Genomic DNA, 17,599 nt, shown 5'->3' with positions numbered 1-17,599 from the left:
AACTAGAAAGGTCTGAGATTAGGGATGGAAGGACATCTTAAAGCCTTAGGCTAGCTTTCCTGAAGTACTATACTGAGGTTTTAGGATTAAAGCCCTTCAAATTTTGTTACTTTGCATAGTTCATGGTATCACTCTCTCCATAATTTAAGGGAGGGGCAGCTGTGAGCTAGAGCAGATTAAGATATTTTATGTCAGTACTCAAACACTGTTTCATGGTACCCCAATCTCTAACATCCAATGTAATTTAAATAGGTAAACAGGAATACAACATCTGAAAAGCAAAGTACTTTCTATGTAAGGAGATGCCACTAACATTTATTAAATTTAAACTGTGAGTGTGGTTGTTCAATTGCTGGCAATTTCTAGAAGCAGGTCAGTTTTAAAGCAAAGTACATGCTTGTCGGTAAAATGTCAAACTCTTAAGAGCAACAAAGTTCTAGATAGAAGGAAATCACCAGAACGGCTGAGCAGTATGATCTGACCTAGGTACTGATTGGCAGTACTGGCAAACTGTCCCAACTTGTGTTTCATTTTCTTATTATGAACTGAACCTAGGATCAAAGAGAAAACTCTGTGGTGGACCTAAGAAATCTGTACGGTTTGAAGTCTCTGCAATCCCTAAAAGTAAACATAAAAAGGTAAGAGACATTGACTCAGCCCTACATGTAGGAAGGGAAGGAAAGCAACAACTTAAAACATGTGTTATGATTTTAAAAACCCAGTACACACCCAGCATAAAAAGAACAGAAGCACAAAGAAGGTGAGGGTTCCCAAACTGTCCCTAAGTAACTCTGGAGCTATAGAGATATATTTTTTTTCATAGGAAACACCGTGACATCTGAAGGACACCATAAGTTCAGTTTCAACATTAGAACGTACCACATTCTTTCCGATGACACTGTATCTTTGTTAAACTGTTTTCAGCAACTGATTTTTCAACATGAAAGATCATGTTGAAATCATGTTCAACATGATTCCAAGCCTTGAGAAATTATATCGTATACAACAGGTAGACATATCCCATTAGTAACTGGATACATAAAAATATTATCTTTTCTCTCAATTAGGACTTAAGTACTAAGTTAATAACGACTTCTTTTTATTGAGGTATAATTAACAAATAAAACTGTAAGATATTTAAAGTATATATTGTGATGATTTGATATATGTATACATTTTGAAAGAATTCCTCTCATCTAGTTAATTAACATGCCCATCACATCAAATATTTTATATATTATATAATTGGTGAGATTATATATAGAAATATATTTCGTGAGAACATTTAAATTCCATTCTCTTAGAAAATTTCATTTATATAATAGTGTCCAACTATAGTGGCCATGTTGTACATAAGATGTTTAGACCATATTCATCTTATAGCTGAATGTTATACCTTTTGACCAACTTCTCCCTATTTCTCTCACCCTCCAGACTCTGGCAAACACTTTCCATTCCGTTTCTATGAGTTTAACTTTTTTTTTAGATTTCACGTATAAGTGATACCATGAGTATTCGTCTTTCTCTGTCTGGCTTATTTCACTTAGCATAATATCCTAGAGGTCCATTCATGTTGTCACAAATGGTAGCATTTTCTTCTTTTTTTCATGGTTAACATTCCATCGTGTTTGTGTGTGTACGCTCACACAAACACATCACATTTTCTTTATCCATTCATCCGTTGATGGACACTTAGTTTGTTTCCAAATCTTGGCCATTGTAAATCATGCTGCAATTAACATGTGAATGTAGATATCTCTTAGATATCCTGTTTTCATTTCCACTGGATATATACCCAGGAATGGAATTGATGGATCATGTGGTAGTTCTATTTTTAATTTTTTGAGAGATTTCTATACTGTTTTTCATAGTGGTTGCACCAATTCACATTCTCGTCAACATAAGGGTTTTTCTCCTCATCCTCATCTATGCTAATCTTGTCCTCTTGATGATAGCCATTCTAACAGGTGTGAGGTGATATCTCATCGTGGTTTGGATTTGAACTTCCCAGATGATTAATGATGTTGAGCATCTTTTCATGTACCTGTTGGCTATCTGTATTTTTCTTCTTTGGAAAAATGTCTATTCAGATCTTCTGCCCATTTTCTAATCAAATTATTTTTTTGTTATTGAGTTGTATGATTTTTTTAATATATTTTTGATATTAACCCCTTATCATATAGATAATTTGCAAATATTTCCTCTCATTCTGGAGGCTGCTTTTCCATTTTGTTGATGGTTTCCTTTGCTGTACAGAACCTTTTTAGTTAGTAATTACTTCTTAATAAATGGTATTTCTTTTAGCCTAGAGACACACTGTAAAAAAAATTACTGGGACACTGAGGATCCATGAATCAAAAAAGTTTGGGAACCTCTGACAGATGAAAATGAGAGCTAAGCTCCACTGTTGAAAAGAAAAGGAAGGGCAAAAGCAAACTTTCTGTAGCCACTAAAACAGAGAAAATTACTTGAAGCATGTAAAATTTAAGTGCCAAGGAAAGGCGAGATTTTGTAAAGATGCACATAGCAGATGTCACATTAATTGGTTTTCTATTTCTTCTACTAATTGATCTTCTGTGGGGTTCTGAGGATAACATAGGCTTGGAAAACATATAAATTAGGGTCCCAGAAGCAAAGAGACTGTATACTAAAGGAGTTTGAGTTTTAAAAATTGGCTATTTATGGAGGTGTGATTAAGGTTAAGGAACTAAAAAAGGATGGGATGTGTCTGAGGACTAGCAACAGTAGAAATCTACTATCACCCCTAGCCTAAACAGGCAAGAGGGAGAATCCAATGAGAACTGGATCTTGGAAAAGGGACTGTCCAACAGGAGCCACAGATGAACATTACTGTGAAAACAGGGAAGGAGAGAGGAAAACAAACACCCCAACTTCCCTTTCCTCCTGTCCTTAGATAACCTAACAATGCCTCATATTGTAAGTTAGAGTCCAGTAATTCAAGTTCTCAACAATTTACCCCAGGGGCAAAGAGGAGGACTGAGAAGAGGCACTGGGACAAATGGAAAACCACCACCTAAGGAAGCAGTAGTATCTGTTTGCAGTTCAGGAGTCCAACGAGGGTGATTCTCTAGCTGGAATAAATGTGACAAAAAGAGGATCTTTGGGGAGGATGAGAAACACAGAGAGTAGGAGACTGAGATAATGGAGAACGGAAGGCTGTGTGTGATCTTTGCTTGAAAACTTTGCATCCTATAGATGTAGGTGACTCTACCCTTCAGAAACAGAGAAGTAAACAGTTACAATACAAACTAGTTCTGTAGCAGTTATGTATAACTGCTTCCTATATCAATTTACATCCTATGAAAAATTCCAAAGACTCCCTATTATTCCAGACCTTTTTTGCCTCTGTCTTTATGTATATAGTTCCTATTTCTAATCTTTTCTATCTTACTCCCCAACCAAAATCAATATTGTAATATAATATTTCATAATATTCTTTCCCTTGTACCAATACAAATTCTCTCTTTTCATTAAAGCCCAATTAAACATCCATCTCCTTCACAAAGGCATTCTTGACTAAATCCAGTCTGTATGTTTTTCCTTTGAATTTTTAGATGTAGATAACTTTTTATTTATCCTTCTAGGGTCTTGTGTTCTCAAATATGAAGATTCCTATTTGTCATCAATTCTGGAAAATTCTAGGCCGTTATTGCTTTGGACATGGCCACTGCCCCATTCTATTTCCTCATTCTGGAACTCCACTAAGTGTATTAGCCATTCTCATTCTATCCTTTATGTCTCTTAGTCTCTTTTTCATATTTTTCATCTCTGTATCTGTGTTGTACTCAGGCAACTCCTTTAGCTCCAACTTCCATGTCACTAACTCTCTTGTTATTTAACACATTCACTTAGTTTTCAATTTCACATGTTGTGTCTCTTATTTCTATAGGTTTTATTTGGTTCTTCTCATCCAGCTTCAACAGTTTATCAGCTAATGACCAATTATGTTTCATTGCAATCTTTCCCTCAATTATTCTGAAGCAAATCTCAGATGTCTATAATTTAATTAAATTATTAAAAAAAAAAAAACTCTACCTAGTCTTTTTTGGTTCATTACTCATTCTTTCCTTGTGTTTTAAAATTCTTCTTTTATTTAAATATTTTGAAATTTTATTTTATCTCTGTAACTAATAATCCCATTATCTGTTGCTTTTTACTCCTGGTGGTTATATCTTTATGTATTTTGAATTTTGGTGCAAGCTCATACTGGGCAGAATTCTTCCCTAAGCTTCAGAAACACAGTTTAATAGTTTTTACTGTCTTCGACTTTTTTTTTTTTTTTTTTTTTAACCCTATTATACCACAGATTCTTTTATGGAAAGAACATTCCTAGCTCCTTTGTATTTCTCATAGTGCTAAATGCAGGCCTTGCTCATTAAAGATCAGAGGCAGAATAAGCTAAAATGCCTAAAAACTGTGCTTCAGAACATTGATTTTCTAATGACAGTTGAGGCATGAAGAAATCAATCAGATTCAAATGTGTGGGGAGGGTGGGAGTAGGTAAGAAAGCAGACATTTTTTAATTACACATGTCTTCCCCCTCCTCAAATTCTAATGTATTGTCTATTTGGGAATCTATTTGAGAATCACCGTACCAGCTGGAAAGTGTCACTGTCCCTTGGGTATGTTGAAGTGGGAGAAAATTTGAGAAAAATTGTTTTAATTAAAATAATTTTTGCATAAGTTATTTTTATTTATCTCATTAATACTTAATGAATACCTATACTAAGAACTGTAATGGAGATACAAAGAGGAACAATTTATGGCCCTTTTCTCAAACAGTTCATAGTTTTGTTAGGAAGACAGAAATATAAATAAATATTGGCAATAGAGACAACAGGCAGAATGATACAAAAGGGAGAGCGGACCAATTTTTTTCTAAGAAAAAGGTAGTAGAAAGATCAGAAAAGATCGGAATTACTCGAATTAGGTTTTGAGAGATAAATCACAAGATTAAAGGAGAGGACACAGTAATAAGGAAAAGAATGTATAAAGTTCAGCAAGCATATAGCATGTTGCAGAGAAAGGAAATAGTTTCATGTAGTCAAAGCCTAGAATACACATAGGAATACCTTGGGAAATGAAGATGGGCAGAGATATAAAGGGCTTTGTATGACATGTAAAGAAATTTGGTATTTAACTTGTAAGTTACAGGCTGACACTAAAAGATTTAAAATATAGAGGAACAAAGATTGAATCAGATCAGATGCTATAGTAGTTAAAAAGGGCTTTAGAATCAAGATTGCCCAGTGCTGTTCAAATCTTAGCTCTATACCACTTATTAGTGTTGTGACCCTGGGCAAGTTACTTACCCTTTTTGAGCTTCAGTTTGCTCATCTGTAAAATTTGTATAATAATGGTATCAAGGTCCTAAGGTTACATGAGAACTGAAAGTTAAATATAGTCAATGTTCAGTAAGTGTTTGCTATAATGATGATGATGATGATGATGATGATGATGATGATGATGATGATGATGTGAGCCTAAGAAAATCTACATTGGCAGATTCCAAATCTACACTAGATGGACCGGAAACAAAGAGACAAGTTAGCTCGCTATTACAAAGAATACGGGCTCTGGCTTCATATAGACTTGGCTTTGGTGTCAGAAACCTGTGTTGACTCCTGGAACTTTCTAGCTGTGTGGCCTGAGAAGTTACTTAAACTTTCGGAACCTCTGTAATCCCAAACAGTGGTAACAACTGTACATACTACATATGGTTATTATGAGGATTACATGAGACATTAAGCTTAATATGTCTTGTTCAGAATCTATTATAGCAGAAGTTTCATGTAATATATAATGGTAAGGTAAGGAGGAACAGATTGTGAGTACAAATTACTATTTCAAGAATCTTGTCTAGGAAAGAGGGGCCTATCAATAGAGCTAAAAGGAAGCAAAACCAATTTTTTTTTAAATTGGAAGGAACGTGAATATACGCAGCAAGAATGAGAGGTGAGAGGACAGGAGGACATTAACAAATATAAGTGACAGATGGGATAACTGATGGGACAAGAATTAGGAGACGAGAAAGAATGGAAAATGGAGGACAAATTGAATGCATATAGAATCTTACAGCAAAGAGAGTGCCGTCTTTTACTAAAACCAAGGAGGAAGATACAAAAATATTTTTGTAGGTGATAGGAGAAATGTGAGGGAGCTGAGGTCTAATGGTCTTAATTTTAGCTATAAAACAGAAGCAAAGGGGTCTGAGGTGGGGTAGAAGACTTGAAGAGACAGGTAAAAGAAAAGCTGCTGGTAATAGGGTAAAGATCTGAAATGTGAGACAACTTTTACAAGCCTGGCTGAGGTTAAAACTAAAATTTATACAGTAAGAGGTATGATTCAGCAGCATTCAGCAGATCACAGTTGAGAAGTCAGATGGTATGACTGATTTGCTGTTGGGGGCTTCCACAGTAGGTATGCTATAAAGACAAGGTTGAAAGATGTGGTGGGGGCATCAGGAAGAAATGGTTCAGGGTAACATTAGTTTAAGGGTATATAGAGAAGCAAATGAAATTTGGAAGGGGTTGATGAAACCTTCTTCAACCCCTTCCTGAAGAATAAAGGAAGTGGAATTGTTGATCAAATATCTAGCTTTGTGGCAATAAAGTAAAAGAGCAGAGGAATAACAATAATAACATGAGTTATCATTTACTGCATAACCATTATGTACTACAAGATATCAATCTAGGTGCTTTATGTAGTTATCTCATTTAGTTGAATAAGAGATTTAGTGAGTTTGGCACATTGAATTTAAGATTTCAGAACAATTCATTGCTAAAATAACAAGAAGTAAAGGTATACTGGATTTGAAGTGTTCAAAGAAGTTTAAAATAATAGGTTAAATGAGTTGTTTAGATATACAGATTTTTTTTTTTAATCCCCCATAATAATGGCAGATGTTGGAGTCAAGAATCAACGTCCTTAAAGAACACTGGAGAGTACCTAGTAGTCGAGAGATGATAGGAAAAAAAAGTAGACAGTTGAATATGTAGTTTGTTGTCTCAGAGGACTCACATAGCCTCAAAGGAGGATATGACTTGTCATTTGATAGTAGTAGAATTCAGAAGCATCAAGAGAGGTAAAAGGGTAATTATATCTCCATTATAAGTTAAAAAACAGCATCTCAGATTAAGTAATATCCTCTATGTTAGATGGCTCATACATGGAAGAAACTAAAATGTCTTTGTATTCCTATTTTATGGCTTATTCTGTATTAAGATGCTTTATTCCCCATTAAGAAGATGTTGCATGTATTTTTATCCTTTTATGGGAAGAAGAGCATCTTTCTCATTGCCATAGTTTCTATGAAAAAACATTCATTTTCACTTTCCCCCTAAATATCCGGGTCTCAGCCTTGACCCTCTTACTTATGCGCCAGCATCAGTTACCTGACAGAAAACCTTCTTCCTTTTTTTCTGAGAGCCAGGCTGTTAAATGTATACATACAGTTCCCTCATTCCTTAAGTTTTACATGGGTTGGGACCCACAATGATCTAAGGGTCTGAGTATAACTACATTGTTGCTGCACATGCAACCACACTCTCAAATATCAGCTTGTTTCAGTAATAGAGATGACATTTTATTTTCCATTAGTCACGTCTTTGTTTCTTTGAAATAGTTCATAACTCAGGCAGGGAAAAGTCCCATAGACAAAACTTCCAATCATTTTTTTAGTGCCTCATTCTTAAGACAGCTAAGGATGCTAGACATTTGACCAACTCTGCAATATGATAAATAGAGATCATAAAATAGATCTCAGAATAAAGATAATTCAGGGAGAAGAAAACTTTAAACTGATATCCTCGATAATGTAAGAGAAGATATTGTCCCCATGAAAGAAAAAGAGGATATTAAACAAAATGAAGAGTGAACTTTTAGAAATTAAAAATGTGATATCAGATATAAACTTTTAAATAAAAGTCTTGGCAAATAAAGGTGTCAAAATTTCCTAGAAAGTAGAACAAAAAGGCAATCTGATAGAAAACAGACACGAGAAAATCAGAGGATGAATCTAAGAGGTTCGACTTGCAAGAGAAGCACTGAAAACTGAGCAAGAAATTGTCAAATAAGTAATTTCTCAGGCTGAAGCAAACTACCAAACTAGAGGTGCCACACAGTTCCCACTACAGAGAATAAAAACCACCTATCCCAAGTATACCACTGTGAAATTTCAGAATCCCAGGGGAAAAGATAAAAAATCTTCAAGTCATTCAGAGAGAAAAAGCAGAGCAAGATCAAAGATTAGAAATCAGAGACATATGAGAATTCTCAATTATAATACTGGAGAGCTAGAAAATGATTACGTAATTACTCAAAATTCTTAATGAAAATAATCTCAAACCTATAATGCTAGACTCCAAATATGACAGAATAAAGATGTTTGCAGATATGCAAGATCTCTAAAACTTTCATTCACCTTTCTCTCAGAATGTAAATGGAGTATATGACGATCCACCAAAATCAGGAAGACAAGGAAGATGAAGGAGCAATTTAAAACTTCAAATGATCAACACAGAAAAATGGAATTCTCCAGATGATGGTGAAGAAGAGTCTTAAGATGAAAGCTATACAACAGCCATTTAAATAGAAGCAGAAAGATGTAAGGCTCCAGGAAGGATGTGAAGGAGCGGGCCACAAATTACTGATAGCTTACCAGACGTATCTGCCTACATACAGTTGTTTTAGAGTCCTTCTGGGTATTTTGGTGATAAACAATAGGTACGTAAAAAACTAAGCAAAGCAAAACAAAATAAATAAGCAAAAAAAAAGAGGCATTAATTGGGTCAAAGGGAGGAAAAAGGTACCAAAAAGGAAATGTAATCATAGTATAGAGTATATTTCATTTGTAAATAATATTTAGATAGTCATAATATTACATGTAGACACCAAATTATTGATTTCACCGAATTATTTGGGAGAATGAGGAATGAGTATGGGTAGTTTAAGAGAGTTAAATTCTAACCTTCTTTAATGTAGTATGAATAGATAATTTCTGAAAATTTGAAACCAATAAATAATAAGAATCCCTTGAGTTCTCTAATAATCTGTCCTCTATCCTACACCTCAGCCTTTCTTCCCACTGTCATACCAATAAGTGCAATCTTTCCAGTCTCAGCTGTCTGAATTCTCTTTGACCATCACCTCCTAACATTCTAGCTCACTTTCTCTAATACCTCAATATCCAGCCCCACTGTTACTTTCAATCTGTTAATCCTACTATCTTTTTATTGGCTCTCAATCTCTCCAGTCCTCTCTTTGTCTTTTCTCGTTGACCAGTGAACATTTTCTAATTACTCTGCTTTTAACAGCATTGATTTCCTGCTAAAATCTTTCTAAGTTTCAGTTCTATGGACAGGGCACATCCCAGTTTCTAATATTGATAAAGATCATTCTCTTGTACATTAGTAAAATTAATCAAAATGAAATGTGAAAGGGAAAAGGTTAGATATAAAGGCTTAGTGTGCCCTCTTGCTTTTTATTTCAATCTCTATCTCTCATGGGAGAATTAAACCATTTACAACAAGAGAGCTGGGGAATTCAGAAAAAAATGAGAAACTATATAGTATTATGTTTATAATAAACATTAACAAAGACTAAAATTTATAAGAAAGTATAAAAGGCTAACCTGAGAAGAACAGAAAGAACACAGAACTGATAGCAGACTTTGTTAAGAGTTCTGGGTTATACTTTAGGCTAGTTATTTAACCCTTAGGCCGTAATTTCCTTATTAATCTGTAAAATCAGGGGGCTAGATTAGATTAGCAATTTTCAAATCTTTTTTTTTTTAAGTGGCAAATTCCAAATGACACTTTACCCAGAAACCCAATAATAACAACAAAAAAAGTCTCTGTGATGTCTCCTGAGATAATTCAGAACTCTGAGCTCCCAGGAACATAATTTGAACTTTTCTAGATCATTCTAGAGCTATGCCATTTCTAGAGTAACTCACAACTCTTAAAAGACCTACGAATCTTTGTATCTTGAACAGGATAGAAATAGTACAGACAACTTAGTTCCACAATGCCATAAAAAAGAAACTTGACATTTCAGGCAAAATGCTGGGTATGAACATGTCAGTTTAAAATAACATTTTCTGTAAACAGTCCTATAAATAAATATTCTATAAATATAAGAAATCAATAGAAGAGTAAAAAACACATGAAAAAGTAAAATGTACTATGGAAACAGAAGGAGTTATCATAATAAGGAATGTAGTTTCTGCCAAAGAGAAGTTTATAATCAAATTAGAGACAAATAACATGCATATTAGGAACCTAGAAGATCTAGTTGGCCTGAGGGATGAATAGCTTAACTTAGCTCCGCAGAATCTTCAAAGTTTCAAAGGGAGGATTACTCCAAATTGGGAAGAATGTCTGATGCCATGAAGAAAAACAATTTTAGGTGAAGATTACAATTGCAAGTAAAGAATAACCAATCAACAGTTATCAGTCTATCTAGTTTTCTAAGTTTGTAGTTTGTATATTTTAAATTATTTTCTCTCTTCCAGGTTTTCAGCATTTTCTGCTGTTTCCTCCTCTGTGCCAGTTTTTTTCTCATTCAAGCAGCCAAAGAGGAATGAATATCCATTTAGAAGGACATGCAAGATCTAGTAACAGCTCTGAAATTTATTAATATGTAACTACGAAGGTTCTCAGTTTCCTAAGGTATAAAATGATCATAAGACATTTAATTACTTTTAGGTTCCATTTTAAATATATAACCCCGTAACGCAATAATCTGGATACCAGACACATTTTCTAAGCAGACATTTCGCCTCTAACAAAGATTCTTTAAGTTTCATTTTGATCATATCACTCATTAAAAATTCTAAATTACTTTAAATAGGCTCTAAAATGAAAGGAAATGACATTCAACCAATTAATTTTCCATTACCTAACATGCTCTTCTATTATTCTTCAATCCATAGCCACATGTTAAAGCCTAGGGCTAAAGAAAGAACTAAAATCATTGAATGGCTAAAATGTGCCAGGCAAGGCAAGGCTTTAATACACTACCTCAGTGTTCTTTCCTAACGGTCCTCTGAAGGTTATATTTTACCCCCATTTTAGAGATGGTAAAACAAAAACTCAGCAGTTAAGGTTATGTAACTTGTCTACTATCAAATAGCTAATAAGTAGCAGATAGACAATGGACCTAGTTTGTCTGGCTTGAATGCCAAAATTATAGCAAACCTATTACATTAAAAATGAATGAAAACTGAGAGAAACATTTTATGGTCATAAATATTTATATGTCTTCACACTGTTTAGAAAGAAGACACAAATATAACAAGACATGAAGACTATATCTATATACACTAATAACCTCAACTATATTTCTTTGTAGTGGGCCTGACTGAATTATATTGGTCTATTTAAACAGCTAATTTATAGCATGTAACTGCTATTTCTTCTCCTGCCCTGAAAGAGAAACTATGAGTTGAAAAAAATCTTAGAAGTGTAACTTTTTCCTGATATAAGGGATTCCCTTAAAGTCTCTCTTAAGTTGCTCATTCAACTTTAAGAGAACTTTCTACTTTCTATAGCAGTCTGTTTCATTTTTTAACAGTATTATTCTTTGTAATGAAATGAAACCTGCTATCATTTGACTTTTGCTTTGTCCTCCATAGCTACGAAGTATACCGTCAATCCAGGATGGAACATGTACTACAGCCTGTCCTTTCTCCAAACATTTGGCAAACATTGCTACTTAATCAGTATAACTTTCTCTGAAAAATAGGACCCATTTAGTAAATCTTAACAATGAGCTCTGGAAAAATCACTACCAATTGATTAGAGTTGATACATGCAAACTGAAATCTTATTGCTATCCATAGTCTATTCTTTTTGTACATGTTCCTCTTTTTAACTTTAAAGACAGTTATCAAGTCTTTGTTAAATCTCTTCTATAATAGACTGAAAATCCCATGTTCCTCAATTGTTCCATATGTACCAGGGTTTTCATCATCTCATCATTCCAGCATTCTTTGTTGAATAACATTTTATAATGCTTATCTGAACCAACTTAGTTTTTTTTATTTTCTCTTTGGCAAACCTTTCTCCTCCTACCCTTGGGACACTACTTAAGATTTGATTGTTAGACTTTTGTTTCCTTTATAAACTCTTTCCCATTAGGGGTTAGTAACTCTTTATTAGCTTTTATAGTACATGGTGCTTATTTCTGTCAGATTATTTACCACAGGTAAATCAGATGATGTCAATTCCCCTATTAAAAGTCCTTCAATTGTTTTCTAATTCACAGCCTATAAAGACTCTAGCACTCTGTCACCTATCTATATTTGCTCTCTTACTTCACACTGATCTTCGTTCGGTCTCACGATTTTTATTCTTACAAGATATCAAATTCTCTCCTACCTCTGGGAGTTCCGTCTGCTGGGAACACTCTCCCTGGATGTTTGCAAGGATGGCAACTTTTCACCCATCAGGTTTCAGGTCAAATGTAGCCTTCTCAAAGAGACTTTCTCTAATTAGTCTAAAGTAGCCCCCTACCCCCAATTTAATAATACCACCTTATTTACTTCCTCCACTGCATTTATAGATTTTTAAAAACTTTACTATCTACTTTACTTCATTAGAATATAAGGTCCATAAGTACAGGGACTTGAACTATTTCGATTAATCATCACCAGCATCTAGAATGATGCTGAGTACAGAACAAAAAATGAATGATTATTAAGCTTAAGAATTCAATTACAGCAATGAACATATATTATCTCTATAAACCTAGAATCTAGTAAAAGGCTTGGCACATATAAAATGTTCAATGAATATTTGTGAAATAAATAGATTGACTTTATCCACTTGGATGGCATTCACTGCACAACCTCTAATCAGATGACCTCCAAATCCACTTATCCAGCCCTAATCTCTACTTCCACATCTTTACTTCACTGCTAAAAAAGCCCCTCCAACGCAGATCTTTGCTGACTTCTGAGGCATCATTTTCCTCAAAAACTATAAATTCCTTCCTCTGTATTCATATCCAATTAGTTACTAATTTTTCCTTCATATCTCACATATATCTCTTTCTATTCCTACTGCCACATTTTATTTCAAGCTCTCATTCTCTTACAGCTGTAGTACTGGCATGGCCTCCTGTCAATTTATATGCCTTTAGTCTCTCCTTTCTCAAATTCATTCTTCATAAAAATTCAAAGAACAATTTTTCCATTATGTCTCCTCATACCCAATACCAACCAGAATAAACACCTTAGCCTAGCATTCGAAGTCCTCAATATCATTTAAACTGAAATCATCAAAATAAAGCTATGTTTAAGGTGGATTCATACCCAATTTCAGATGTAATGCTAAAAAGTCTGTAAGAATCAGATATATACTGAAAAGCACTTTAAGTATAAATTCCTTGAGAAACCTTGCATATGTTGTTTGTTGCTCCTCTTACTATGTGGAAGTGCCTGGAATATAGCAGGTATCAATGAATATTTGTTGATTAAGTAAATGAATAATTTCATTATAACTTTTCATGAATAAATGAATGACCCTAAATCAGAGAATGGATGCTAAGACAAAAGTAGTGTTCTATGAAGATCAGTTTGGTTCTCAGACATATGGAGAATAGCTAGTAAATTACTTTAGTAAAAAATAGCGAACACTAATCGAGTTCTTACCATGAGTCTCAGATTTTTACATGGATTTAATTCTCACAAATCTCAGTGAGGTAGACACCATTAAAGATTAGAAAACTGGTATAAGAGGTTAAGGGTTTTGCTTAAGTACATACAACATTTAAGTGGCAGACACAGTATTTGAACCAAGAAAAGCAATGTTGAGGGCCTGATTACAATGCTGACTGTGAGGCTAGAAAAAATAATTGGAAAAATATTTTACAAGCAGATGCTAGATTAGCAATCACCACCTCATATCATCATTAAGCATCATAAATGTGCTTTCATTAATACATATAATCTTAAAAATGACACATATACCATCATTCTGAATACTAAATGATAAAGCTTATCTTTCTTTTTAAATAAAATTATGATTAAATTTTAATATTTTCTTACCATACTCAATGGATGTATTAAAATCTAAAAACAATTATTTATCATCATGGATTGAAATCTAATGTGGTCCAAGTTAATTTCCATGGCTACACACTGCTTTCTAGCCATTCACATTATTCATAAAAGCCATTGAGACACATGGAGAGCTGGATGACCGATCATAATAGCTTATTTCAAATCCAGCTTTGATAATATAACCTACAAATGGTGAGCCAGAAGAATCACCTTAGTGGTTAGAGAGTGTATTATTCAAATAAACAAATATATATCAACATTAGATCTCACCTGGTTGTTGATCTTTCAGGTTAATACAAACTACACATTTTCAAATCACTGCACAAATAAAGCTAAGTACAGCAATATGATATTCACCTCTATCTTAAGGTAGATACATTTATGTATAAGTTATCAGGTGAAAAATAACAAAAAATACTAGGTTCTTCTATTATGTTAAAATAAAACTTCTCAAAGTCTTATAAAGCAAAATTTACATTCAAAATGAACTATAAATATAATACAAATTCAAGTAGAAAATTTATCGTCTTACCCTGTCTAGTTCCAGTGTAAACTTCTGATCCCATGACTGATTGGAAATGGGCTTCCAGCTAGTCTGACCAACCACAGTATTATCTAGCTTCAAAACTGCACAGACATCATCTGTAATTACAATTTATAAACTTGCTTAAATATTTTAAAACCTTTAAAACAGAAATACCACTGCTTAATAGCAACAAAACTCTTATAATCCTTTGAAAATGTTTTTTTTTCAATACTGAAGCTTTTGAATATTAAATGGCTAGTTCTATATATACATATACCGCCACTAGATACTCCTGAATTATTCTGTGTATGACAAAAACAAAAATATTAACTGCTATTTATATCATTTATATTAGAATATAACTGAAAGGACTAACTGGTGACCAGTAGCTGTTTGACACAATGTATCACAATGTATGTGCGTGTGTTTGTAGAGCTGCCTCTTGAACCATGAGGGAGTTAGGGGTGCTGACCCCTTGCATAGTCAAAAATCTGCATATAACTTAACTGATAGCCTACTGTTGACCATTAGTCTTACTAATAACAGTCAAATAACACATATTTTGTATGTTATATGTTTTATATACTGCATTCTTATAATAGACTAGAGAAAAGAAAGTATTTTTTAAAAAGTATATTTATAGTACTGTACATATTTACTGATAAGAAGCTGCATAAAAGTAGATCCACGTAGTTCAAATTCATGGTGTTCAAAGGTTAACTGTATATCAATAACAATCACCCAGTTTTCCCCCCTCTATATTTGCTATTTATAAAGTTTATTACCTTAGACAATTTTTATTTTCACATTTTTCCTAAAGTCTATCTACAGGAAAGCACAAACTCACCTTTGTATTCTGAAATGGGCTAAAATGCCATGTGCCTTTCCCTTCAGTTATACATTTATATCACGATTTATAATTACACTTTAGAACGTCTCCTAAGTGCTTCATAAACCTGCTACATTTTACCCTTACCATGTTTACCTGTTCCCCCATTTCAGTCTACTGCTGGGATACTGGGTTTCTATCTTAGTTAACATGTTTGGTCCAGTGGTTAGTTATCAAAAGTTCAATATTAGTTTAGAAGTGTCACTATACCATTAAAAGAATCAAGATGTGACAAGTCCCACTGCCTCTGTTTTAGTTTGGCATAAAGAGTGATGCTCAATATTTCAATCTTCCAAAAGAATTAATGCCGTTTAAGAATTAATTCAGTTTTCTAATATATTTTCAATAAAGTAAATTTTTTTGTTGTTTTTGTTTTCCCGTCACTATAGTTTTTTAAAAAATTAAATTATGGAAATCATAATTTTAAAGTTTTTTGTCCCACTTTGACCCTCCCCATTCTCCTGTCCCCAGTGTTAAGTCTTTTGCATAGACCCTTTAATTTGTTATAAGATTTTTAAAAAATCTGGTTACTGAACTGGACAAGTCATCGGTTTTTAGGAGATTTCGACTACTTCCACTTTTACTTTTGCTCGTTCTGCTCATGAAAGATGATCTGGTTTCACTTGGACTCCAACCAGGTAGTGCAACCGATGTGGCTTTTGACCGTCCAGGGACATTCTCTAGGATATCTTGACAGCCCATAAGACGAACTTCCAGAGTCCCTGTTAGCATAAAAAAATATATGAAATAAGAACGTCAATTTTTAATATATATAACTATGTCTTTGTTACTTATTCAGAAACGGGGAAAAAAGATCTGCTAAAATAGTAAAATCTTTTCTCTCAGAGGATCTGTGAGGTAACTATTATCTTTCCTATTTTAGAAATACCTATTGAAAACTCTTAAGACAACGCTATAAGAAATTTTATAGGAAGAATGGCACCTCCGAAAAACTGTAGAGCATAAAACAAGTTACATAAACTTCTTGTGTATCTGAATACTCATTTCTGTAATTATATGGAAGAATTAAAGAATCATGTGGATAGAGCACGTGGGAGGGGAAACATAATTCTAAATAATGCGCCTATTAAAATAAATATACAGAAATGAGAAATCTTACCATGTGAATAACAACTGCATTTAATAGTTATGTAGTTAACATAGAAAGGGACTTTACAGGTTTTTTCCCATAAATAGGTTCCTGTTTTTATTTGAAGATGTAAAATAACATTATCTTTCCATTCTAATAGTTTAGTCAAATAATTATGGGTTGTAATTATCTAAGCACAAAATAATTGCCGTTTCTTTAGACAAATAAATACTAAAAGTGTTCAAATGAAAATGAGAAAATGTGAGTTAGGGCATCTAGAGATATAGCTTTGTCATCATTTAAGCTAGATGTAGTGTACTAGAACTTAAAAATGGTGCTTCAGTATTAAAATTTTAGATATTGCACATGGCAGAACACTTTTGAAGGAGTATTTCCTGGTAAAAGTTGTGCCATTAAATTTAAATGATTAAATTTAATTTTATTTAAAGTTATTATTTAAAAGTAACCAAATGACTTTTAACAGTAAAAGGGACTTGATTGCCTTCAACTCAAACGACTAAAAAAATTTGACAAAATATTTGAAAAAAAGTATTAAAGACATTGGACATCGGACAATGAAGAACAGTGATCCCTAAGAGATGGGAAACAAATGAGATGAACTCTAAAACTGATCCAGCTTACTGCCTTGAGAATATCCAGAACACAGAGCCGGCAGTGTGAATCTCAGGTGAAGCCAAGTGGACTACCTGAGCTAAGGAGACAAAACTGAAACTGAACTGACCAAAGTGGCTAGAGTTCACAGGCAGTGTAAAGGAAAGCAGACAGATGGGCAGAGACAGAACTACTGAGACATATAGAGGGTTCCCTTGATCAAGTATTCAGTCTTGCCCCAGTAGTAGAGAATATTTACCCTTAGACTAAATGATGCTCTGGTCCTACATAACAAATCTTAAAAGCAATATCCAAAAGATGAAACTGTTTCCAAGTAACTTAACTGTGACCTAGAACAAAGCTCAAGAATATTTACAGGAATATACAAATATTCAG

The 17,599-nt window shown here is 33.7% G+C and overlaps 1 protein-coding gene across 1 annotated transcript in view; it reads right to left on the bottom strand.

The window, feature by feature from the left end:
- The window catches only part of PKN2 (protein kinase N2), a 118,967-nt gene that overhangs the window by 24,056 nt on the left and 77,312 nt on the right, over positions 1-17,599 (bottom strand). Inside the window, exons 7-8 of the mRNA XM_011355595.2 lie at positions 16,038-16,223; positions 14,619-14,728 (exon numbers count right to left, since the gene is read on the bottom strand). Of these exons, the coding sequence (XP_011353897.1) occupies positions 14,619-14,728; positions 16,038-16,223 (296 nt within the window). The remainder of the gene's footprint in view (positions 1-14,618; positions 14,729-16,037; positions 16,224-17,599) is intronic.

The sequence above is a fragment of the Pteropus vampyrus genome, unplaced genomic scaffold (assembly GCF_000151845.1).
Source record: "Pteropus vampyrus isolate Shadow unplaced genomic scaffold, Pvam_2.0 Scaffold22, whole genome shotgun sequence".
Lineage (NCBI taxonomy): Eukaryota > Metazoa > Chordata > Mammalia > Chiroptera > Pteropodidae > Pteropus > Pteropus vampyrus.
This window is presented reverse-complemented; position numbering and strand designations above follow the sequence as displayed.